The 26,672-nt window shown below is 48.4% G+C and overlaps 1 protein-coding gene and 1 pseudogene across 2 annotated transcripts in view; one reads left to right on the top strand and one right to left on the bottom strand.

Moving 5' to 3' along the window:
* The first annotated feature begins 566 nt into the window (after nt 1-566).
* Nucleotides 567-8,142, top strand: LOC130198500 (tetratricopeptide repeat protein 39C-like; annotated as a pseudogene).
* Nucleotides 8,143-8,978: 836 nt separating this feature from the next.
* The window catches only part of LOC130197883 (oxysterol-binding protein-related protein 1), a 30,045-nt gene continuing 12,351 nt past the window's right edge, over nt 8,979-26,672 (bottom strand). The window contains exons 15-28 of one of the 2 annotated variants that reach the window (XM_056420845.1): nt 21,954-22,117; nt 21,883; nt 20,182-20,351; nt 17,385-17,460; nt 16,445-16,579; nt 16,195-16,292; nt 15,883-16,065; nt 15,684-15,791; nt 14,990-15,079; nt 14,650-14,776; nt 14,447-14,563; nt 14,189-14,312; nt 14,019-14,109; nt 8,979-10,293 (exon numbers count right to left, since the gene is read on the bottom strand). In XM_056420845.1, coding sequence (XP_056276820.1) covers nt 10,191-10,293; nt 14,019-14,109; nt 14,189-14,312; nt 14,447-14,563; nt 14,650-14,776; nt 14,990-15,079; nt 15,684-15,791; nt 15,883-16,065; nt 16,195-16,292; nt 16,445-16,579; nt 17,385-17,460; nt 20,182-20,351; nt 21,883; nt 21,954-22,117 — 1,587 coding nt within the window. In that variant the 3' untranslated portion in view covers nt 8,979-10,190. Of the gene's footprint in view, nt 10,294-14,018; nt 14,110-14,188; nt 14,313-14,446; nt 14,564-14,649; nt 14,777-14,989; nt 15,080-15,683; nt 15,792-15,882; nt 16,066-16,194; nt 16,293-16,444; nt 16,580-17,384; nt 17,461-20,181; nt 20,352-21,882; nt 21,884-21,948; nt 22,118-26,672 lie in introns of those variants that run through there. The other variant, XM_056420844.1, reaches the window with a different exon arrangement.

Here is a 26,672-nt window from a genome sequence, read left to right on the forward strand (position 1 = left end):
ATAATTATTTAAATCTTGTTGAAAAAAATCACCAAATCAAAGACCAGGAGCTGGATTACTGACAGACAGCTCACAGACGGCCTCAGACTGTCTGTCTGCTTATGAACTACAAGCTCACAGACAGAGTTCAGTCACAGCCGTCACACTGACTGGAGTCACATGACTTGATGGCATTGTGAGAAAGCTACACAGACAGCTGTCTGAAGGTCTGTGGTTTTGGGAGGGTTAATCATTATCAAAAAAATTGCCCCCGAGAATTTTTTCAGGAGCCGCCACTGTTGAAACGTTTCCTCATCCTGTGAAATGTCGCGACATTTGAACTCACGGGGACACTTACGACCCGATGAAAGCGCACAAACAAGAGACATTTAATTATTTAACTGCTTTAAAGATGCTGGAGAGTATCACACAGGAGACATATCCACAGCCCCCTCCCCATCGATGAACTCGCGCGGCAATCCCTTTTGAAGGGGGGGGGGGGGTCTTATTGCTAATAGTCGCGCCTGGTGTCTCGAAGGCCGATAATTCCGACAGCCCGTAAAGGCAGCACGCTTCCTGCCTGCACGCACCGCTCTGGTCAGACAGCAGAATCCGGAACAACCCGCGACACAACAGCCGGCTAAACGACTCGCACGCATACACACACGCGCGCGCGCGTGCGTGTAGTTAGCTGTCAGTCAATTGGACCTGTCCGCTTGTCAGTGTCCTCGCGCCACGATGTGAACAGGACTGCCTTTAAACCAGAACCGAGCCTCTGGCTGCAAGTAGCTAGACCCCCAGCGAGACGAGCCTCCTCCATCCTCCCTCCTTCTCTCCACGACCCCGGCTCTTCTCTTCTAACGGTACCGCGCAACTGTCTCAATGGCGGACCCAACGGAACCAGCACCGCCGGGGAGGGTGACAGCGGCGGCGGCGGAGGAGACGGAGGAGACGGAGGACTTGAACGAGGCAGCGTTGGCACTGAAAGGAATCAATATGCTCCTCAACAATGGATTCAAGGAGAGCGACGAGCTCTTCAGTTTGTACAGGTCTGTGCGCGAGACACCCGGCGCGTGGGCAACACTTCAGGGGTCGATACTTAGATATTATCTTCAGTAGTAGGGGGGTTAGTACTAATGTTACTACTAATGTCACTAATGTTCAGCTAGTGTGTGTAAACTCCTGTGGTCGACCTGCCCAAGCGGGAGCCGGGAGCACGTGTGTCCCCTTCAGGGACCTGCTTTGCAAAACAAAACCCCGAGGTCCTCGTGCGGTGCAGCGCCATATGGTCACGAGCTCGTTTAAATACCCTGGGCACATCACGCACCGCGCCCCACACACCGTGTCACTCCTGGAGCACTCTTCAGACTTTATTGACTTTATTATAATGTTGTACCTTTTTTAAAAATTATTATGTGGTGACAGGTGCTTCAAGACAGGTTCAATCAATCCATGTAAAAATATGCACATCTCCCCCCCCCAGCTCTTCTTCTACGGTATTGCGTAACTACCTCGATGGCGGTTTATAACAGTTGTAATTCCCCCCTTTTTTGTTCTTTTTTTTAAAGTGCTATTCAATTTAAAAAAGGGAATAAGTGATGTGGTTGACCGTTATTATATTCCACCTTCTGAGGGTCACAAGTACACGTGTGTTGGTGCAAACAGGGGGTCTCCACACACTCTGGCATACATTGAGTCGTGTTATCATAAACACTGATGCACTCTAGGAAAAGGCTCCCTTTCAATTTATAGGGCAAACCCCGCAGGGTCCTGACCCCTGGTGAAAGCTGAAATGTCACCTGAGCTAATTGCTTCGGAGGCGTCATCCTCTTCTGATTTGCACAGCAGCAAAAAAAAAAGGTGGAGGGGAGTGAGATGTGCATCGCACGGCGGCCGATGAGGACTTCTTGTGTTTAAGTGAATCCATCCAGTGCTTGATGCATGAAACCGGCTTAACACATTTTTGTCACTGCACCCATAATAATCCTTTGTTGGCATTTTGATCTGATACCTGTTCGCACACGCACATGTTACGGCCCTGAATAAGGGGAGAAATAATCCCATGAGTGATATTGTGGTGTTTTCACAGCAAGCTGGTTTACTAGAATGAGGAAAACACCGCGAAATCCCCCCCGAGTATCCAGGCGCAGCCAAAAGCAATCGACCCCAGATAGCTGATCAGGCTACTCAGCAGATGACAGACAAAACAATTTACAATCAACCCTCAACACAAATAGATACAATTAAACATGGACAAATCACCATTCAAAATAACAATAGATCATCAACAATAGCATTAACACTTGTTACACACACACACACGCACACGCATGTCTCACTCTGACATGTCACTGTTCCTTACCCTCTGTTTCAGGAACCACAGTCCTCTGATGAGTTTCGGGGCCAGCTTCGTGAGTTTTCTGGTGAGTTTAGAAGCAATATTGTAAAGTCCACTTTCAAAAAACGGCTCTTCTGTTTTTCACGATACGGTTCAAGGGATCCACCTTCATGTTTTACTTTAATGTTCCCAGCACAAACCAATCGATTCCTTTTCAATAAGTGGATTGAAACTCGATCGGAAACAAGAGGAAGTTGTCATTCAAATCAACCCCACTAAATGTTCAGGGATGATCGCTTGAGTTTGCTATAAATATAGAACAGGAGTTCTCAAATCAATCGAACGCCGTATCCAATGGAGAGATCCAATAGTCATCAGCCAGCCTTTGGTCCCTCCCACTTAGAGGAGTGCTCGCTGCTACCTTCAGTGTCTTCTGAGAACGCAGGACAAGCGCGATGTGAGATTGACCGCTCGAGATGAAGGGAGCACATGAAGATGTTCACGAGAAGGAAAATCTCCATCAATCGTTTATAATTTCCCACTCGGTGTAAAACGCACACGACCTCATAACGCGTTTGACCAGAGCCTCAGACCTCGGCACAGGAAGGAGAAACGGACTAGAAAACCGTAATAATTGAAACATGGAACACATGTTGGCGCAGGCAGAGCGACATACCCCATAATGTACAATCTAGAGACGTTGCAACTTGCAATTAGCTCGAACAATTATAAAACTAAGGAAATACGATTTATTTTAATTTTTATAAATTAACAATTCAGTTTTCTCATTCTGTCTTTAAGTGATGGCTCAATAATGAAATGTGGATATGTTATTTATTAAATGGTATTAATTAATCATCATATGATCACCTCTTTAATTTAGAGATGTATGAGCAGTGTGGCCACCTAAAGGGTAAATCTGGGTTTTAAAAAATTATGTTTTCATCAGTTCAAAGAGACCCTGACTGTCAAAATAAGGAAACTACCAAACTCCTCCAGATTGTTTGTACCTTCTGAAATCTAAAAAAAGTTAGAAGATTCTTTCCGGCCGTTGTTTTTTTGTTTTTTCTAGCTTTCTGGACTCCAGGATTTGACTTGTGGACCACCAGCATTCATTCCGCTGTAGTTGAATGTAAATAACGGGTTATTCATGCGGCTGCCTTTTTTTTGCAGAATGCCATGATGACGTTTGAGGAGGAGAAAATGCAGATTGCCTTCGAGGACCTCAAAGCCACCGAGAGGCTGTGCGAGAGCGAGAACACTGGTGTCATTGAGACCATTAAAAACAAGTTCAGGAGGAACGTGAGTAACCTCCCCCCCGCCTGACGTCACGGAAGTTGCACGATGTGTTTATAGAACGACACGTCGTGGAAAAAGGACCGTGCGGTGCAGGTCAGCGTTCCTGTTGCGTCGGTCTCCAAGTGTGTGACTTTGTGTGGGCAGATGGACTCCCAGAGGTCCAGGGTGGCCGCAGTGGACCGGCTCCAGAGGCAGATCATCATCGCAGACTGCCAGGTGTACCTTGCCGTGTTGTCTTTCATCAAGCAGGAGCTGTCGTGTGAGCGACCCGGCGTTGGCACAATCGCATTGTCTAAGGTTATTGCATATTTGCATATGTTTCCCTGACCTGCGCTTCAATCTCCCGGCAGCGTACATCAAAGGAGGCTGGATCCTCCGCAAAGCCTGGAAGATGTACAACAAATGCTACAGCGACATCACGCACCTGCAGGAGGGCCGCCGCGCCGCCGCTCCTCTGAGCAGAAGGTCGCGGCGCCGCCGCCGCCCTCCGCCGCGTCCGGCCACAGCCGCTCCGCTTCGCCGGCGTCCAGCCCGTCCCTGAGGGCGCACGGCATCGGCCCCGAGGCCCTGGAGCGGCTAAAGGGCGCCGTCAGCTTCGGCTACGGCCTCTTCCACCTCTGCATCTCGATGGTGCCGCCGCACCTCCTGAAGATCGTCAACCTGCTGGGCTTCCCCGGCGACCGCCTCCAGGGCCTGGCGGCGCTCGCCTTCGCCAGCGAAAGTAAAGACATGAAGGCGCCCTTAGCGACGTGAGTATGTGAGTGACGACGTTTTGTGTATCTGTATGTTAGCACGGTGGCACTCGATCCCTTTTTTAAAACCAAGAGTAGAAATATGGTGTTGATTTAAACGTCAGAACACTTTTTACACTTTTTGCTATGTAGCTTTTTTTAGTGTGTCTCTATTTGTTAAACGTGGTCAATGTGGCTTCATCAAACCTCTAACTTTGTTCTGCTTCACTTTTTCAAAGTCAAACTTTGCAGGGAGAATGTTCACATATTTTAATATGATTTGTGAGAGTTTTAAACCGTTATAAAAAAATATAATCATCCTGGAAGTGCTTTATTTTTCAATTCGGACCTGACATTTTTTTTATTTTCTGTGTGCTATCTTCATTTACTCTTTCCCAGTAACAAATAGACTGATATGTACACATCTGAACAAAAGGAAAAAAAGAGTAAAATATTAAAATAGCCCCAGTGGTTGCAGAGATACAGCCTGTTTAGTTTGGCTATGCAATTTTTGGAGCAGAGGCCCAAAAAAAGCTTGGCGCTTAAAAGGTTTAAGACCAAAATCCAGCCAAACAGTTCTAATTTCCCACCACACGGTGTCGTCTTGACCCGCATTGCCGCCACTGCCCTGCCCTCACAGCCTGGCCCTCCTGTGGTATCACACGGTGGTGCAGCCCTTCTTCGCCCTGGACGGCACGGAGACGCAGGCCGGCCTGCGGGAAGCCAAGTCCATCCTTCAACAGCGGGAGGCCGTCTATCCAAACTCCTCCCTCTTCATGTTCTTCAAAGGCAGAGTCCAACGCCTCGAGGTGAATACATGTTGCGCAACACAACTCGTTCTCCTGCCTGGAGAGAGCTCCGCCTCGCCTCTCACTGTAAGTTCCTCTTTCTAGTGTCAGATCAGTTGTGCCTTGACGTCCTTCCGTAACGCCTTAGACCTGGCCTCGGGCCAGCGGGAGATTCAGCACGTGTGTTTGTATGAAATAGGTACCGGTTTTGTTTTGTATTCCCCCCCCCCCCCCCCCCACCGTCAGATTTCAAAACCAGTTTGCTCTGCTCAGCTCTGTGTCCTAATGTCCTGATCGTTGAACATTTCAGGTTGGTGCAGCATGATCGAGCTGAACTACGGAGACGCTCACGGGGCCTTCGAGCGCCTGAAGATCGAGTCCCGCTGGTCCCAGTGCTACTACGCCTATTTGACTGGAGGTGCTGCCAGGAGGGAAACAAAGAAAAAAAAGGATGTCTTTTAATGACATTTCTTATGAGCTTGGGATCGGCTCACCATCCAAATTATTTTGGGTTGTGTCTCGTAGTGTGCCAAGGATCCACCGGTAACCTGGAGGGAGCCATCACGGTGTTCATGGAGGTGGAAGGCCTCTTCAAACGCAAGAACAATCAGATCGAGCTGTTCTCCATGAAGAGGGTGAGCACGTCGCCGCACGACTTTCCGGTTTCTTTCCTCGCACCATCGGTGAAGATACGCCGAGAATAAACCCGTCTGCACCTCTTCGATCAGGCCGAGAAGCTGCGGACGCCCGGCCTCACCAAAGACCTCTGCGTCCTCTCCGTGATTGAGATCCTCTACCTGTGGAAAGCGCTGCCCAACTGCTCTCCCGCCAAGCTCCGGGCGATGACGCAAGGTGCTCGACGGAACGAGTTTTTTTTATTATTATTGGCAAACCCGTGGTTTCTTTGCAGCTCGGATTGAGATTGGGAGTGGTGTAATTGCGTTCCTCTTGTTCCAGTCCTGCAGGGGATCGACGACGCCTCGAGTGCCGGCCTGAAAAACCTGCTCCTCGGCGCCATCAACGGATGTCTTCAAAACACCAACGAAGCCATTCAGGTGTCGAATCAAAATAATTTGAGGCGTGAGGCGCAGCGGGTCGCACGGCGCTCACACAGGATTGTTGATGAGAAGTGTTTGATGATATAGTTCCCCCTCCCCCTCCCTCGCTTTCTTTGCAGTTGTTCCATCTGGCTGTGAGAGACGAGGTTGGTCGTCTGAGCAACTCGTACGTGCAACCCTACTCCTGCTATGAACTGGGTTGTGTGCTGCTGAGCAGCCCAGAGGCAAGTGTGTGTGTGTGTGTGAGTGAGATGGTCACGGATACTGTTTCCCTTGTCTGAGATGGTGGAAAAGTTGCATCAATATTTCATTGTTTTTCTTTCCAGTCCGCAGAGAAGGGCCGGATGCTGATGCTCCAGGCAAAGGTACGGTCGCTTTCTGCGCTTTTCTTTCATCTGCTCGTCGATTTGTGAATTCACAAAGGAGTTGGGAGCAAGTTCCGAGAGCGCGTCTCATCTCCGCCCTCCGTCTCGGGTTTTCATCGATGTCTTTACAGTTTTGGGGTGGCGCGTGCGGATCGACGCACTCGCTGCCTAATCGGATATGTTGACGTATCCAATCAAGTAAAGGAAAGCCGAATGCCTGGTTCCCTGTGGAGTCGGGGGTAGTTAGTGGGTCCCAGCTGTGCCTCAGACACCCGGATCGCGTCGCGTTGGCGTTGCGGGCTGCTGACGTGAGGTCGGTTCCAGATGAGCCCGTCCCGAGCGGAATCGATCCCCGGCGATCTGCGCGCAATGCATGCTGGGTAGATTTGCGCCCGGCTTACTCGTGCCGTCACGCACACGTGCTCTGTGATGATCTCACGAGAGCGAGGCGCCCGCCGATTTTAGAGCCAGGAGCCACCGACTGCGTGGCCCCAGTGTGTGATGGGAAACGCCCGGCTGTCGCCACATCCGAGAGCTGATTGGCTCTTAGATCTGACAGCAAAATATTTTTTACATGTGTCGTTTAACCTTGTGGTTGAATCTGAAAACGTACATTGTGTGGTTGATAATAATAATAATAAAGCAGCAAAGTGTTTCACAGACGTGACAACAGAGGAAGCAGGTCCACGCACATTTCTTCATAAATATTCAAACGCGTGAATAAATCCGAACGCGGTCTGTAAACCACAAGTTGCCGACGGATCGGAACTAACAGGAAGTCGCTTTTTCCGTGACTTCCTGCGTATTCTGCGAAGGCATTTGAAGACGACCCAACTTGACCACAGATGTTTGTCAACGCCCCCTGATGATGATGATGATGACGACGTTGCTTTGTGACCTTGGTCCCGTGCAGGAGGACTACGGCGGCTACGACTTTGAGAACAGGCTCCACGTCCGTATCCACTCGGCGCTCCCCTCCACGAGGGCGGCCGCAGCCCCGCCGTGACGCCGCCGCTGCCCCTCAGAGGACCGGCAGACGCGTGTTAAAAAGAAAAGAAGCCACAATACCATTCAGGTCACTCGTGATACACAGCTGTATCTGTTTTTTTGTTTATTTGTTGGATTCTGAGCCAACACATCGTTATAGAATATGTGCACTATCCACATGGGAGATGCTGGAGGTATGTCATCTGTCTGTTACTGTACTTTATTGTTTACACGGGTCATTTCAAAACGAAATGCCAGCCAATTTATAAGAACATCGATCCCATTGCTTCCATAGAGGGAACTGATCTGGAGACGAGTCCAGGAGAGTAAAAGCACATATCCAGTAATAACTGAGATCTACATGTGATGTCAAGGTGTTGCTGATCCAAAGGCATGAGTGCTGTTCTTAACTTTTTTCTTGTGGAGCCCCTCTTTCTAAGCTGAATAGTTTTTATCGGTGTAAATATATCTCGCACAGGTTTTAATAGATCCCATGTTGCGAGCGGCCTAGACGCGCAGCGCCACTCCTGGCTGTAAACTGGTTCTTATTTATATTGTTTTGTTTTAAGATAATAAAATGAATCTCGTAAAACTTAATTTACTTGTATCCATGTGATAAGGGTGTTCTTGATGAATGAACATAGCACATTGTTCAGCAGCTAACACGGCACTGCTAATGGTAAAGGAAAACGTGATATTCCACTGTGGGACAAATAAAGGAATATCATATATCATGAAGGAAAACGTTGGTATTTTTCAACCTGCAACCTTTTAGTAAACCAGAAAAGTGTATTTTGCAGAACCATGTCAGTGAACATGACCTTTGGGCTATAAAATGTTGTCTCATATTACTCAATGTATATGTGAGTCAGATTTAGCTAGAGTTATGGCTATAAACCTTGCACTTTAACCACCAAAATCAAATCGGGTCATAAACACGAGTCAAAGTGGAAGTTTATGCCAAACCTGAGGCGATTCTCTGAAGACACGTGAATGGGATCCACTGAGGGATGGACCAGCTGGAAGTCCTCAGTGTTCTGTCCACCGCGCTGTCCAGAGCTCTGCTTCCCCCCCCGAGTCACCTGACCGCCAGAAGTTCCTCGGCGCCACCCGAAAGTCCATAATCTCCCCGATATCTTCCTAAACCGGGTTTTTGCTTTGGCAGCCCGTCCGGCCTCCCCACACCAAAGAGTCCAGCTAAGTCTGTGGAATAATTCAGCTTGAAAAAAGGAAAAGCTGTAATAAAAGAAGTCGGAGTATAACATGCTGAGAGAAAAGACATCATATTGTACGTCTAAAAAGGTCATCGTGTCGTATGTCGGGGCGCATGGTGTGGTGGTACCGTCCCGCTTTAGAGAAAAGGAGGCGGAGTTTACTTTTATGCAACTATACTGTAATCAATGTAAAACAAATACACAGAGGGCACTCACACATGAGCAGCAGGGACTATTTATTGCATTATAAAAGAAATGTACTGTAATTAGTCAACCCTCAATGATACAAATATTAGAAACACTAATTCTTAAATAGTCACATAATTACTGCCAGGAATTTTCAACCTCGATTCTTCTGACTCACCGATGGATGGATTGTGAGAAACGGAACAGTCGGCATAATTTGGTGATACGTCCCATGATTACCAGGCAGTAGGGTTGACAGCATAGAGTAACATATTTCCATATTTACAATACCACTCATCTTGTAACACCTGAATCCAACAGACACCAATCTAACGAAGACGTTTACTTCAAATTACAGCAAATTGCACAAAACGTATAATCGACATTCAGCTACAATTATAATACCCAAAAGAGAGATAACGGGAAAAAAACTAAAACCTACAGCAGCTATCCACAACATGAGAAAAGGACTTTCAGTGCTTGATGGTGAAGGAGGTAAATAGGCTTGCATAGTTATAGTGATGCATGTGCATTCATTGTGCGATAGTTACATGTGTATAACAGCTGATTAGACTAAACTATGGCAAGACTTTTACACACACACACACATCTATATATGCAGCGCTAGTCGTCAGGCAGCCTTACGGGCACCGCCGTTATCAATACACATCGATACAACACATAATTTCCTGTTTAATGCTATATTTTAAAAGTTTCATTTATTGTGGGTTTTATTGACGTGGTACTGGCCACAGCTCTCGTCATTTTACTCGCCGTCATCTTTGCAGCAGACTATGCAGACACGCTCCATTTGGATACGGTGTAGAAGTACAACCAGAGCTGCATCACCGCCTGGCCGATGTGCTGAGGCAGCATCTTCCTGCCTTGTGAGGTCTGAGCGCCGACGCCGACGAGTGAAATGTTTCCACACCGATGACACACTCATTTCTATATGTATGCGTGTAAAAAATATACATTCTAGTTGATCCGACACGTGCCTATAGCGTACGCAAGTGGTCGAGCGCCACAATTAACAAGCGGAGGAGTTCCTGTGCTTCACACACATCTATGGAGAAGAATAAATGCCACTGCTGGTCACTCAGCGTCGCTCTGCCCTTGGACTGCGTTGAGACCTTTCCTCGACCCTAGCTGCTGTTCTGTATCAGCGCTGTGACGTCATTACAAACCAGAGCAGATAACGTCCAGAGGGTCGCGGAAGTAGACGTCCACACGTATTTCTCCTGGTTAGTAGATGTCCGGCAGCTGAGTGAAGTTCCTCTCCCAGTAGCCGTTCAAGTAGAGCCAATCCTGAGCTTTGTTGTGGGGATTTTGTCCTTGCTGAAACCACCTGCAGGTTTCACAATGAATCAGAATCAGAATCAGAAACAGTTTTATTGCCAGGAATGTTTACACAAACGAGGAATTTTTTTTGGTGGAAGGTGCAACATTTGGACATGACAAACAAACAACAATCAACACGACAGAAAGACAACAAGTAATGTGAAAGTGTTTGGGTGTGTGCTTCAAGTGGTGTGTTTTAGTTAAAAGTGTATGTTACGCGTGGCGTGTGTTTAAGTTAAAGTGCATGCAAATAAAGTGGCATGTGTGGAGGAGGCCTCAAGTTAAAGTGCATGTTAAAGTGACGTGTGTGGAGGAGGGAAGAAGAAGGAGGAGGGAGGAGGAGGAGGAAGAGGGAGGAGCGGGAAGAAGGAGGAGAGAGGAAGGTGGAAGAAGAGGTGGTAGTCCTGGGGGTGACAGTCAGTCAGTCCGGGTTCCATTGATGAGCCCGACTGCCGACGGGAAAAAACTTTTGGTGTGGCGGGTGGTCTTTGTCATGATAGACCGCAGCCTCCCCCCCGAGGGGAGGGACTCGAACAGGGAGTGTCCAGGGTGGGAGGGGTCAGCGACAATCTTTCCGGCCCGCTTCAGTGACCTGGAAGTGAACAGGACCTGGAGGGAAGGCAGATTGCAGCCGATAACCCTCTCGGCCGAGCGGATGATGCTCTGCAGCCTGCACTTGTCTTTGGCTGTGGCTGCAGGGTGCCAGACGGTGATGGAGGAGCAGATGATGGACTCAACGATGGCCGTGTAGAAGTGCACCATCATCTTCCCTGGCAGGTTGAATTTCCTCAGCTGCCTCAGGAAGAACATCCTCTGCTGGGCCTTCTTGGTGATGGAGCCGATGTTCAGCTCCCACTTGAGGTCCTGGGTGATGATGGAGCCCAGGAAGCGGACGGACTCCACAGCGTCGACGGGGGAGTCACACAGGATGAGAGGGGCGGGTGGGGCTGCACTCCTCCTGAAATCCACAACCATCTCCACTGTCTTCAGAGCGTTGAGCTCCAGGTTGTTCTGGCTGCACCAGGTCACCAGGTGGTCAGTCTCCCACCTGTAGGCGGTCTCGTCCCCACCAGAGATGAGCCCAATGAGGGTGGTGTCATCCGCGAACTTTAGGAGCTTGACGGACTGGTGACTGGAGGTGCAGCTGTTGGTGTACAGGAGAACAGCAGAGGGAAAGAACACAGCCTTGGGGAACCTGTGCTGGTGGTCCGGGAGCCTGAGACGTGTTTCCCCAGCCTCACGTGCTGCTTCCTGTCGGTCAGGAAGTCTGTGATCCACCTGCAGGTGGAGTCGGGCACGTGCAGCTGGGAGAGCTTGTCCTGCAGCAGGGACGGGATGATTGTATTGAAAGCAGAGCTGAAGTCCACAAACAGGATCCTGGCGTAGGTTCCTGGGGAGTCCAGATGCTGGAGGATGTAGTGAAGGGCCATGTTGACTGTGTCGCCTGCAGACCTGTTGGCTCTGTAGGCGAACTGCAGGGGGTCCAGGAGTGGGTCGGTGATGGTCTTGAGGTGTGACAGGACCAAGCGTTCAAAGGACTTCATGACCACAGAGGTCAGGCGATGGGCCTGTAGTCATTGAGTCCTGTGATCTTGGGTTTTTGGGACGGGATGATGGTGGAGGCCTTGAAGCAGGCTGGAACGTGGCATGTCTCCAGGAGGTGTTGAAGATGTCGGTGAACACCGGAGACAGCTGGTCAGCACAGTGCTTCAGGGTGGAGGGGGAGACGGAGTCCGGGCCCGCTGCTTTGCGGGGGTTCTGCTTTTTAAACAGCCTGTTGACTGCTCTCTCCAGGATGACGAGGGTCGCTGAGGAGATGGAGGGTGCTCCAGAGGTGGGAGCCCATGAGGGGCTGGGGAGGGTGGGCTGATGGTCTGTGGCTTGTTGATGGGGCTGTGGGGGATGGTCTCAGGACTGCTCCATTGTCTTTCAAAGCGGCAGTAGAACTCATTTAGCTCGTCTGCCAGAAGCACATTGTTCATGGAGTGGGGTGATTTGGGCCTGTAGTTGGTGATCTGCCTGAGCCCTCTCCAGACAGAAGCAGAGTCGTTTGCTGAGAGCTGCTGTTGCAGTTTCTCAGAGTACAGTCGTTTAGCATCTCTCACCGCCTTGCTAAACCTGTATTTGGACTCTGTGTACAGGTCCTTGTCCCCACTCCTGAATGCCTGGTCCTTCTGCAGTCTTAGCTTCCTGAGCTCCGCTGTGAACCAGGGTTTGTCGTTGTTATAACTCACCCTGGAGCTGGATGGAATACAGCTGTCCTCACAGAAGCTGATGTAGGAAGTTACAGCCTCTGTGTACTCATCCAGGCTGTTGGTAGCAGTCCTGAAGACATCCCAGTCAGTACAGTCCAAGCACGCCCGAGGTCCTCCAGAGCCTCACTGGTCCACTTCTTGAACTTCCTCACTACAGGTTTGCAGAGCTTTAGTCTCTGCCTGTATGAGGGAATCAGATGAACCATGACGTGGTCAGAGTTTCCCAGTGCAGCTCGAGGGACGTGATAGGCCCTTCTGATTGTTGTGTAGCAGTGGTCCAGAATGCTCTTCTCTGGTAGGGCATTTAATTAACTGTCTATATTTAGGAGTTCGTGGCTGAGGTTTCCTTTGTTAAAACCCGAGTACAATAACTAAAGAGTCCGGAAGGTCCGCCCACACACCGTATCTGTTCAGCGAGGGTCCGCTGTGCCTCGTGCACGTTTCCTCGGCGGCATGTAAACTCCGCCAGGATGAATGAAGCGAACTCACGTGGGGAGTAGGGTTTGCAGTGAATGATAAAGATTCCAGGTCCGCGAACAGTGCTGTAGAATCACCGTTACGCGTTGCACCAGCCGTTGTTGAGGTAAAAGCAGATTCCTCCACCCTTTGTTTTTCCCGGAGAGCTCCGTGACCCGTCCGCTCGAACAGCTGGAAGCCAGCGAGCTGGAGCGCAGAATCTGGTATCGATCCACTTAGCCATGATTCCGTAAAGCACAGGACAGAGGATGAGGAGAAGTCTCTGTCTCTCCCACCAGCAGCTGGAGTTCGTCCAGTTTGTTGCACAGTGAGTGGACGTTGGAGAAATATGCCCGCAGCGCTGTACGAGATCCCTTCCGTAGCCTTACAAGCGCCCTGATTCCCTCTCCGGGGCGTCTCACCGCGTGGGCGAAGGTGAGCACACCTTTACAAAATGTCCAGTAACTCCACAGAAGTTAAAACGTTGGAAATAATCCGCTGGAGTTGTTCCCTGATGTTCATGAGCTCTTCTCTGGTGAAAGAGCTCGGGAATCACAGCAGAAAACAGTATTTAAGACAAAACAACAAAAACATCACAAGACCACGCACCGCGCCGTCGGCGCCATCAGTATCACAGAGACGGTATTTATGGAATAAGAGCCCAAGAGGGAGATGTAGAAGAAAAGGCAGGCATCAAAAACACACACGAAAAGCACAACGATGTCGCTAATCCACTGTTTTTGAACTAAATATTGAGTATCAAACACTCGTGTTCAATAACAATGCAGTTGTGAGTATTGTCCTGAGGGGGGTGGTGTGGTGCAGCACTTCACGCCACACACAACAACAACAACAACAACAACAACGAGGCGAAGCGTTGAGCCAAACCTTGGGCCAAGGGCAGCGCTCTTTCGCAATTAGAATAACGGGGACGGCATAGTTGATGACACAGCACAATAAGGACGCAGTTAGTAAAACAAGTGGAGGAGTGGAGGAGTGTCATATTTATTCGCCAACTAACCTCGTTTTCCAATCGTTGGGCGATTTGGTGCGATTCTTCCGGGCCATCCTCTGTTTTTCCTCGAGTCTCTTCTTCTCGGAACTTGCCAAATCTGTTCAAAAGGCACGAGTACAGCGCCGTGAGCACGGCAGGGATGGGAAAATAGGGGAATCGAGGCCAAAACAGCGTACCTATGTCTCCGTTCTCCATGGCGCAGATGTCCGGTCTGAAGCGGCTGTCGGTGGGGGGGGTGACGCCCTCCATGCTCTCGTCCTGCTCGTTCAGGTGCATGGCGAACGTGGAGAAGGCATAGAACTGGGAGAGACACGATGACATTACGACACGAGGTCAACCCATCGGCATCACCAGGCACCGGGCCTGATATTTCCTTAAAATAAAAAAAAATAAAACACATGTTCCCCTTCCACCCCTCCCCCGTCTTCGCCTACCCTGGCTGAGTTATCTGGCCGCGGCGTTATCCTCCAGATGAGCTCGCTGCCTGGGATGACCTGGACGGTATCGGCATCGGGTGGAGGCATCTCCTCCGGCTCCTCATCCACACTATTCTGGGACCCCCACACACACAAGGTCAACGTGCACCAAGCGGAGGCGGCACGCGGGTGATTTTAAAAGCACTCCACACGTTCAATACCCGCTTGCTGTCTTTCTTTTCATCCGAACTCTTCTTGTCACTCTTCGTGTGGGCATCAAAGGTCACGTGATCCACCGTGTAGAGGCATTCAGTCCATTTGCCGTATATTGCACACAGCTTCTTTTTGCTGCGAAAAAAGAGAGAAAAAGATAATAACACACAGCTGTGGCCGCCTTTGATATTTGAGACACTGTCGGTGATGATTAAAACACCCGACGTACACTGGTCACGTCACACGAGATCAACGACGATGTCACGTGTGACACATTTGCGTTGCTTTCAGGCGACATTAAACACGAGATGAATAATGAAACCAGTGGCAATGAAATGAAGACGGCACCTTTTATCGAGGATGTAGCCCTCCACTTTGTGGAGCTCCTTCCCAAAGAGGCCACAGGGCTTGAACATCATGCTGCATCTCTCGCCGGTCCTGCCGCAGAATGACAAGACGCTTTACCCATTTCTCTTTCGCCATCGTTCTTCTAGAAACGGAGGCTTTCAAACATTAACTAGAATGGGCACTCGGTAGAGCGCATACCTTCGCATATCACAAGAATGGGCATTGAATTATGAACATTTTGGCATTAGTTGCATGCCAATTGGATATGAATTGACCGTGCTATGGTAAAAAGAAGATGTTGACCTTTTCATGACCTTGACCTTTGACCAGATCGATCCCAAAATCTAATCAAATGGTCCCCGGATAATAACCAATCATCCCACCAAATTTCATGCGATTCGGTTTAATACTTTTTGTGTTATGCGAGTAACACACATACAAATAAATAAATACACGGCGATCAAAACATAACCTTCCGCATTTTCAATGCGAAGGTAATTATCCCGCTCTCCCATTCTAATGGAAACTGTCCCAGTTCTGCTCCCATGATCAATACGCTGGATCTGAGAGTAGATCAACTCCCCGCCGCAGAGTGCGGGAAGAAAGCTATTCATGCATGCAAATGCAACCGGGGCGAGACACAAAGCAGACACACGCAGCGCGGAGAGAGAGAGAGAGAAGGAATGTCCGTTACTTGTGATTGATCACTTCCACGCTGCCGTACTGCTCGATCCACAGCTGACCCACGATGATGTTGTGGACGCAGCAGGTGGGGTTGGTCCAGGTGTAGGCTTCATTATGTCTGCAGAGGCAAACAAGCAGACGGTGAACGTGTCATCAGAGGACACTCCGCCCCCCCCCCCCCAAGCCGAAGGCGTGGGCCGTGCGCTCACCTGGGCAGCTCCAGTGTGATGAGTCCTTTGGGCTCAGCTTCTATGCTCTTCCCCCAAAACTTGAGTTTCGGGTAGATGGAGCCATGGAAGACAAAATCCTCGTGGAGGCCCTCGGCGTGGAAGGCACTGACCGGAGGGTGGTGGCTCACTTGCTCCGACACCCACCTGAAGCCCAGATCTTCTCTGATGGAGAACAGGGACGTTACCGGAGAGATCTTCACCACACAGAGAGCGCGTCGAGCGAAGAAGGTGTGCCCGGGGAACGTACTTTGGCATTTATAAAAAAAGGTACTGATGAGTGCCCCGTCTTACCTGATGAGCTCATAGGTCTCCCCCAGTAGTGGGTTGAAGGGTTTCCCAGTCCTCTCCCACTGCGATGCGACAGCAGACACAGCAAATGCTGCAACACACTGCAGGGCATCGATGTACTTTTAACCACACGACGACGACACGGCGCGTTATAAAAGGCTCTAAACCAACTCCACTCTACGATTCGGCAACAAAAGACCATTTGATTGTGTAGCCACGATTTCACGTAAGAAAGTCATCTATCTTGCGGCACCTTCATCCTCTCCACGGAGTCGGTGGCGGCGTTGGCCTGATGGATGAGGTAGGTGTGCTCCATGTACTCCGTCAGCCGCTGGAGGAAACTCAGAGGCTCGTTAAATATCACCGGCATGGCAATCTTCGACAACTCCTGGGGAAGAAATGAGAGAAGATGCACGGAACTGTGAGTTCAAACGCAGCTTTGTGAGGCATATGGATGGTGAACTAGAACGGGCACTCGGTAGAGCCCATACCTTCGCATATCACAAGATTGGGCATTGAATTATGAACATGTTGGCATTAGTTGCATGCCAGTTGGATAGAAATTGACCGCGCTATGGTAAAAACAAGATTTTGACCTTTTCATGACCTTGACCGTTGACCCGATCGATCCCAAAATCGAATCAAATGGTCCCCGGATAATAACCAATCATCCCACCAAATTTCATGCGATTCGGTTTAATACTCTTTGAGTTATGCGAGGAACACGCATACAAATAAATAAATAAATAAATGTTCAATGCGAAGGTAATAATGCATTGACACGGTTACATATAACAATATCAGAACTCACACATTTAAGTTATATTAATATTTGTAGACAGTTCACAGCTCAATTCACGATTCTAATATTCAACTGTAATATCTGCAACAATAATATTTTGCCTGACATGCAGGCACAAACCTAATGCAGAGGTTTATGACATCAGGAGGAAAATAAGACGGTAAGATCATTTACATATTACCCGAGATGAAGAACCACATGGCTGCACTCTTCAGGCCTGAGCTCCCTTGGGGCTTCAAGAACAATAACTATGTTCCACAAGCCATAAGTTACGGACTACGAACAAATACCCGACTTTTAGTCTTCATTCTACGCGCCGCTCGTTCCTTTTCTGCCAAAAGACAACAAACGCAAAGGTTCATCAGTCTGAGGAGAGAAGGTGTGTTCTCACCATGCCGATGCATTTCTTCAGGATACTCCAGATGCTGACGTCGTTCCTGGAGAACATGGGAGTCGGTAGAGATGTCCTGGAGGAAGGCAGCAGAGGAGGATTCAGTCGCCATGACAGAGCATCACAACAATGGAGAGGATTACACTCGGGAACCAATGGGGAAGCGACGGATTGTTTATTTTGCCGGCTGTGCAATTCATAGAAGGGCCCGAGGGCACGCCATCCAGTCACACACACACACACTCAAGATGATTTACTTCCATAATATATGTCACTGAGCACAGATATAAGTATTGGGGAAACCCACGTTAAAACCCATGAGTATGTTTGATTACACCGTTTCAGAGCTGCGGTGCAGTCGACGGAGCTTGAACCACCATTCGGGTTCAAAGTCATCCGACACCTGGAGGCTCACGAGCCGTCGGCTGCTCGGCAACACACACGCATGGATGTACAACGTGTTGTTTTTATAAACTGCTTATAACACACTCTTTAAACTGATCACATACACTACCGTTCAAAAGTTTGGGGTCATCCAGTCAATGTCGTGTCTTCCATGAAAACTCACTTTTATTTATCAAATGAATTGAAAATTGAATAGAAAATATAGTCAAGACATTGACAAGGTAAGAAATAATGATTAATATTTGAAGTATTAATCTTGTTCTTCAAACTTCAAGCTCAAAGGAAGGCCGGTTGTATAGCTTATATCACCAGCATAACTGTTTTCAGCTGTGCTAACATAATTGCACAAGGGTTTTCTAATCAGATATTAGTCTTCTAAGGCGATTAGCAAACACAATGTACCATCAGAACACTGGAGTGATAGTTGATGGAAATGGGCCTCTATACACCTATGGAGATATTTCATTAGAAACCAGACGTTTCCACCTAGAATAGTCATTTACCACATTAACAATGTATAGTGTGTATTTTTGATTAATGTTATCTTTATTGAAAAAACAGTGCTTTTCTTTGAAAAATAAAGACATTTCTAAGTGACCCCAAACTTTTGAACGGTAGTGTATGTAGCTTGGCTCATAAACACTCCTCACTTCAAGATAATTCCATGTGCTCGCCCCAAAAGGATTCACTATGATGGACCTTCAAAGTAGCCGTCGCTGCTTAAAGACAGAGTTCATATACAGCCTTCCACTGAGGAGAGGACTTTAACGTGTTTCTTTACAGCTATGCTCGCTGGAAGCAGATGGTGTCCTTGTTTAAATCCGAGAGCTGAAGCAACGCCACAAATAAAAGCCGTTACGTCAGCTCCACCAACGGGGAGCGGCGGGGGGGCACGCGGCTCCATCTGTAGGACGAGCGGCGAAGCGTGGCAGACGGTACTTCTGGCCTCGTTTGTGTTCCACCAGCCGTGGCCCCGAAATGCATCTTCCTATCAAAGGATTTCTGAGCTAAATACAAATAATAGAGATGTTTGGGTAAGGAGAAGGTTTCTACAGAACTTCTACTCGTCTTCATGGGATAAAGCTCATTTGACTATTTGGTCAGAAGGCCTACGTGTCCATGTTTGGATTTCTCAGAAACACAGATAAAATACTTTTAAACAACGCTGTGTTGCTCAGCAGACGTGATGAAACACAAGCCGACCCTCCAGAGCGACGGCACAGTCTCTAGTGCGCGTGCACGCATTTGTGACAATATTTACCTTCACATTGAAAATGCGGAAGGTTATGTTTTGATCGCCGTGTATTTATTTATTTATTTATTTGTATGCGTGTTCCTTGCATAACACAAAAAGTTTTAAACCGAATCGCATGAAATTTGGTGGGATGATTGGTTATTATCCGGGGACCATTTGATTAGATTTTGGGATCAATCGGGTCAAAGGTCAAGGTCATGGAAAGGTCACAATCTTATTTCTACCATAGCGCGGTCAATTTCTATCCAATTGGCATGCAACTAATGCCAAAATGTTCATAATTCAATGCCCAATCTTGTGATATGCGAAGGTATGCGCTCTACCGAGTGCCCATTCTAGTCTTACATGCATTCAAATCATACATTTACGGTCCTGTATATCTGTGATCTGTTTGTAGAGAAGTCATGGCGGGGTGGTTATAGCAACGTTAAGCGGCGTGACGTCGGCCCGTTGACAGACAACCTAGGACAGCGGCAGGCTTGAATGACAAGAGTAATTCCAAATAAACAGACACCACATACATCTTTAATGTCCAACACACAGCCAACAAAACACACACGCACACACATGCAGTCACACACACGCACACACATGCAGTCACACACATGCACCGAGACAGCCAGCCAGCCAGTCCTCTTTCCTCCAACTCCTATAATGAGCCACCACATGCTGAATTATTCATGGTTCACTTGTTGGAATAAAGAAGAGAGGCAAAAGCCAGAATCAGCATCCACAGAAATTGAAGCGATTGTCAAACCTTCACTGAAACTAAACTGAACTAAACACCCAGGCGCCTCGCTGGTTGCTCGCTTGGAGTTGCTTCTGTCAGGAAAAACAAAACTATTCTCTGTGGATTGGGAGCTCAAACAAAAACACCCGGCTATACACAAGCTGGTATCCCATTTCACCCGCCCTGCCCTGGACTATCCTGTATCGGAGGTAAAACACCACCTACTATAGTCATTGTCGTCAAGTCACATATTTCTGAATCATGTCATTATTTTAGAGCCTTGTGCATAACGAGCAGCGGAACAGGCTCTTTGAAAAGAGCACTGGGCACGGCCGGCGCCGCATTTCCACTTTCACATCGCCTCAGCCAGTAAACAAGCATGACATCATAACTGGAGCATGTCCCACCTGTGCTTCTTGACTCCATTGTGCTCGTTGCCATGGTTACCCTCCCCTGACATTCCGGCGGGCCCCCCGAGTGCGCCGGGACGGCGGCGGCTGCTGCGAAGGGCGGCGTCCTCTTCACAGGAGCGACTGGCCGCAGACAGGAAGCCGCTCACCGAGAGCTCCGGGTCCGACTGTGGGAGGGCGACAGGGGGGCAGATCCCAGGTCACGCGAGCGAGCGAGTACGTACACGCATGTTCAAGTGGCCCGGCTCGGAAAAGCTGCAGCCCCGACGTCAAACTGTGTCGCGGAAAAAAGGATTTAGCGCTCGAGTTCCTCTCCGACTTCCCCCTCCCTGCCGACAGCCAAACCCCACCACAGGATTGTGTTCCAATGAGAGGCCACACTCGCGCTTCATTTCCTACGTGCTCGCTGGATGCTACTCCGCCCCCACCAGTAACATTACAGGTACTGTCACACACACACACACACACACACACTAAGGGAGGGGAGGATAGTGAGTGTGTACACTATGATGGAGGACTATGGCCAGATACTAGTGCTTATTGCAAGTACATGTACTTTTATTCAAAATAAGATATTAACCCTTGTGTTGCCTTAGGGTCATTTTGACCCGAATCAATATTACACCCTCCCCCCGCCTTAGGATTAATTTGACCCCATTCAATGTTTAATGTCGGTGTTCTTTCGGTAGTCAACAAACAAACATAAAGTGCCTCACACTTAAACTTGGAAAACAATATTAATTCTAATAATTTTCTGGAGGTTTTAATTGCTGGCGTCAAATTGAACCCAAAGGGTAAAATATGTTAGTAAATATAAAGGTAACAGGAGGGTGAAACATTGAATCGGGTCAAAATGACCCAAAGGCGGGGGGAGGGTGTAATATTGATTCGGGTCAAAATGACCCTAAGGCAACACAAGGGTTAAGACGACGGCTGTACCAAGTCTGAGGTTTTACACACTCGAAAATGATCATGAGGTTCGTGTCTACGGGCAGAGTGTGTGTGTGACGAGTGGATCTCTGGCCATCTATGAATAATGCAATAATCCCTGAGAAAGCTTGGTCCAAAGAGCACAAACATCTTGAAGGAAGTCTCGTGTAAATAACCACCATGGCTGGAGGCCTTCGGGTAAACAAATTCTCCTCCATGTTGTCGATGCAAACACTGCACACGGTAAACAAACAGTCTACAGGGTCGAATCATCTTAACTACTGATGAATTGGATGATAACCACCATCTCATTACCCTCGAGTATCAAGAGAAGAGGACAGACCAGAGATGTGCCGACGGGTATTACACACAGCAGAGCTGGATTTCTCAACTATGCGAATTCTGGGCGAAGTGAGCGCTCGACCAGCTGACCAACCGGAGGCGTTCGTCCTGACGAGTCGACGAACGCAGTTCACAGGTTACGGTTGTTAAAGTTTCCCTGCAAGCTAACAAAGTTACGGTTACATTCCGTGTTCCTCCTGGAGGACTGACGGACCGATTCCTCAAAACAAACCTGGCAAAGCAGATATTTGAATGTTTAAAATGGCGCATTGCTTGCAAGATTATATACTTGTCTTCTTCTTCCGGGCCCCACTTCTTTGCACCCAGTTGTCAAAGAGCAGAACGCTGTGAACAGCATGAATGTGTAGAGAGAGAGGAGAAACCCGTGAAGAGGTCGCCGAGTCGAATGTATGAGCGGTCCGAGACGCTTGTATTATGAACTAAACGACCCCGATGACATTTTAACATCTCGACGACTTAGCGGCTGCTGACCTGACACGGCGTCATAGAAGTCATCTTCAGTGAGGGTGCTGAGGGTGGACGACCTCCGGCTCTTGCACAGGGAGGGCTGGAGGTCGTGGTGCTCGGTGGTCAACGTCTGCAGGGCCTCCGTCAGAGCTTTGTTCTTCTCCACCTCCTGCTCGCACTTCAGGCTCCACACCTGCAAACACAGGAACCCCACACACACACACACACACACACAGAGGAGAAAAAGGTGAAGCAAACCTCTATATTTTTTAAGTACGTAGACAGTTGTGATCGACTGGTGGTTTGATTGATATGAAGGTGCTTGTATAGCTACCACAGTGTGTGTGTGTGTGTGTTGTGGTTTTGGTGGCAAGTCATTGTTCTAACCCCGTCCACATATTTAGTTTCCTTCAGTTGGAACCAAACACCCCGATCTCCGAGAGCCCCGAGGCCCAGGATTGAGTGTCCCTTCAGGGCAACCTGAGCCCGGCCGCTGTGGGACAGATCAGTGTTTCCTATTGTCCGACACGCCCGGTGCTCCTCCCGCACAAACCACACAGAAGACGGACAACTGAACAAGAATCCACAGATGCTACCGGAAATGAAGTATAATAAGATAATGGCGATAACAAGTGTCGTTTTTAAAAAGGACAACTCCAGGTGCATTTAGAAACTCTGTGCGTTATGATGATGAAGTATAACAAGCAGACGACAAGCATTCACAAAGAAAAAGTGCACTGGAAATAATATCACTGCTCGGATAAATAGAGCACTGCTTCCAAGGGACGGAAAAAAAAAGTGTCACCTTGCGGAAGACGGCACGAGGAACACTCATCCTCGTCTCTTGGACTGGCGCGCACAAAGAAACACCCGTCAGCTGGTGTGCTCAGGATGGACTGTACTTCCTGCCTGTAATACCACGTGTGTATGTGGCTAAAACATCACGGGAGCAACGCCTCAGGGGTCACCATGGAGACCGCGTGTGATCGACAAGGTCAAAAAGTTAATATTGGCAAAATTCGGCTCCAGGATGTTCACGATCTGCGACGCTCCCATTAAGGTAACACATGTGACATGTATCCTGTCGCAGAGGATTCTGTTGAAGTCGTGCCGATTTTGACGAGACTTTTTAAAATCATAAGATATCAATAAATATATAGATAATTGGCCCCAAATGTCGTCAACATATACAGTGGGTACGGGAAATATTCAGACCCCTTTAAATGTTTCACTCTTTGTTTCAAAAGTTCATTTTATTTCTCAGCACACCATATTGAAAGAAAAAAACTTATTAAAAAAGAAAAACTGAAATATCACATGGTCATAAGTATTCAGGAGAATGGCGGAGGATCCCCAAATCCAGATGTGAACAACTTGTTGCATCACTCCCAAGAAGACTCTGGCTGTACTCGCTCAAAAGGCTTCGACTCATTCTGAGCAAAGGGTCTGAATACTTGTGACCATGTGATATTTCAGTTTTTTTTAATTTATAAATTTGCAAAAATTGCTACATTTCTGTTTTTTTCAGGCGGGGTGCTGAGTCACATTCATGAGAAATAAAATGAACTTTTTAGATTTTAGCAAATGGCTGCAATGAAACAAAGAGTGAACTTTTTAAAGGGGTCTGAATACTTTCCGTACCCACGGTATAAACAGCTTCAGAGATCAGCCACACGTGATGAACATTTTTTTTTGTCTGTCTGTCAAACATGCATTCATGCTGCGTATCACCCCGTGTCTACAAGTACACACACTTGATGTAACCAAACACCAACGCTCACAGTAAAGTTATCCATAAGCCCTGTATCCTCGTCTGCATTATGATGATGTAATTGTTACAGAAGCTCTAAAACGACGTCTTTCCACCAAGGTTCAACAGCTGCCGGCCACCCGGTCCAGGACACACTACACACTCGTCCTCCTGCCGTCATCTCACTCCCCACGCTGTGTGTTCAGCCCCTGGAGGCCGTGTTCTCTGAGGAAATAGAAATACAGCCCAAGTGTAGCTGCTCAGCTTCTGTTCTGGGATGTTCACGTGTTATTTGAGCAAACCCACCAACTGTAACACCAGCCCATTCATACGGATATAGAAAAGTCTAGAGAAAGATTTATTGGCACGTTAATGCTTCCGACCGACAACAGAACAGCGACATTTGAGACGGGAAATGGATCTCATTAGCTGACGTGTGCCAATAAAAAAGAAAAACTCAAATTAATTCATGCCTCTAAATGAGCTTGATGTTCAGGCGCCTGGATTTACACTCCTTGTCCCAGCCACTTGGCTTGAGAGCCCATCCAGGAACACAACACTGTGCGTAACGAGCCCAGCCAGCTCGGTCGCTCTCACAGCATCCTCTCGCCTGAGCACCAACGGCGCTATTTTAAGCCCCAGCTGAGGCTGTGTGCGGGAGCTGGAGCACGGGAGGGAAGCTTCTCCTTGGCCAACACCCCAAAGGGTAGTGATCTTACTTTGTTCTCAAATGTCGCTCTCTCTGCTGAGGAGGAAGCACATTCCTCAAGGCAGATGCATTAAAGCTCGATCCCTGCAGCGAATACTTCCAACTGTGTTTGTAGATCAGGCTGTATGTGACTAAGCAGTTTTAAAAAAGTATGTTGGGGCGTGACGCGAGTACCAGTGCAGCGCCAATTACAGAGAGTTATCTCTCTGTACATACACTCCCTTGACTTAAAGGTCAGAATAAAAAAAGAAAGATACGGTTGAATATACATTTCCTCCTCTTACCCAGATCTCGTCTGACCCGGCACGGACATTAAGTTGCACCCAGGGAAGTCGCTCCTGGGTGAGGGAGGGCAGGCAGCAGGTCAGTTACCGATGTGGCGATGGTTTATGGAAAGGTCAAACGGTACTCGGTGTCTCTCCAAACCCACAGGGTGTGAAGGGCAACAAAAAATGTGTTATGAATAATTGCAGAAAGAAAGAAAAAACATGAGGGATACCACTCTCCTGCCTTCAGAGCAACGTAAATAGTCAGACGTGCTGATGTGTGTCACCAGAGTGGCTTCACGCTGTAAGCCTCTTTTCTTTTGACAGGTCGGGTTTATATAAATATGTGTCGTGTGAATGAGAGTCGTGTGAATATAGCACTCGGGAGCGGACTTTGTTTCTGCAGCTGAAATGGGTCAGACCACATACACATGAACCGTGCCGCTCCATTTCCCGTCTGCCCAGACATCAAAGTCCAACGGCGCGTGATTACTGTACGTTACGTGGCGTGTGAGTGGCTGCAACAGAGGCAGGACAATGGGAGTGGGATTAGAGTTAATGCTGCCTAATACGGACAATATCAGCAGTGTGGTAAATATAATCCACTTAGTTCATGGAGTGGTACCAGTTCAGGCAGAGGCCGGCGTCTTAACGTCCTAACGAGCATGGTCCAGACGTTCCTTTAGGCATTTTCCTCTTTTTATAATCATCGGCACTTGGCAATAACTCGGCAACGCTTCTTGGGTGGCGAGACGACAGTAAATGTTCTCAACCTCCGGGTGATAGCGGCGTCGGGTTGTTTTTGAGACGTTGCCAATCTACACTCAAACCATTCGGCTTGGCGCACGCCGCTGAGTCAGCGATGTGCAGCGCTGCGTTCAGGCGTCATTCGAAAGCAGCGTTTTATCGTATCCGATGGAAAATTAATTCTCTTACCGTTATATTATTATACACGGCGCTTGATATCCATATCACAATTGTAACATTTTTAAGGATTTCACTGTGCTGTTTTGACAGTGAAAGACAAAAGAGACAGATCCATGATCTCTCAGTTGTTAATGTGCGTTAAAATGGTTAAACGTGCAATATTTTCCTTAAACACTGGGATTTAAGTCGCACCGTATCAAACTAATTAGCAGTGTAAAGTTCACGCTCTTACTTCGACTGAATCCCAGACATTGCGACATGATTTCAGCAACAAGAGGCTTTGAGCGGCGCTCAGCACCACTCCAGACATGCTCAATTTCACACCCTGAATTCAGATCATTTGTTGACTTCTGTACGTTGACGACCAGCCTTCGCCCGTGCCGACGCTTCAGACCGAGCAGCACATCGGCAACACGCTGGCCGACATCCAGTCCGTGCCAAACTTCAAACCCTTCGCACTACAGTGAGTCCCCGGGGACCAGCCCGCCGCATACGCAGACAAATGTTTCGCTGACAATAATAAGAGAAAACACGCTGATACACAAAAAGATACAAAAAGACAATTTGCTTGTCTTGTACCTGTGCAGACAATGGATGGGTACGCTGTCACCGACTCCCTCTTTCGGCTCTGCTCAGATGCTCCGGCATGTGGAAGTGTGCCTGCGAGCGTGTATGTTCACCGCGAGAGGGTTCATGCAGCCGAGCCTGTGAATATGTACGCGCTTCAGTCGCTTTGCTCAATGCACAGCCTTTCCCCAGAGCGGGAGTGTGTGGATCTAAGACCAGGGTGTCTGTCTCCCTCTGCGAGTGTGTGTGTGTGTGTGTGTGTACTGATCTGCAAGCTGAATGCAGACCTAAGCATAAAAGCGGATCTCGCCTTGTGTCCTTCCACACGGTTCCACTGCTCCCCACCAAGGGCACGGCCATTGGGACAGGTGGACACAGACTTCAAACCTGATTGGTATGAATTAGCCAACGTCAAGAGGAGGAGCTGCAATCATTCAAGATAATCTAGTCGGCCAATAGGGGCGCCGCACGTGGGCGAGAGTACGGGAATCGATGAGAAGAATACTCAAACATGCTTAGTTGGCTGAAG

The sequence above is a fragment of the Pseudoliparis swirei genome, chromosome 8 (assembly GCF_029220125.1).
Source record: "Pseudoliparis swirei isolate HS2019 ecotype Mariana Trench chromosome 8, NWPU_hadal_v1, whole genome shotgun sequence".
Taxonomy (NCBI): Eukaryota; Metazoa; Chordata; class Actinopteri; order Perciformes; family Liparidae; genus Pseudoliparis; species Pseudoliparis swirei.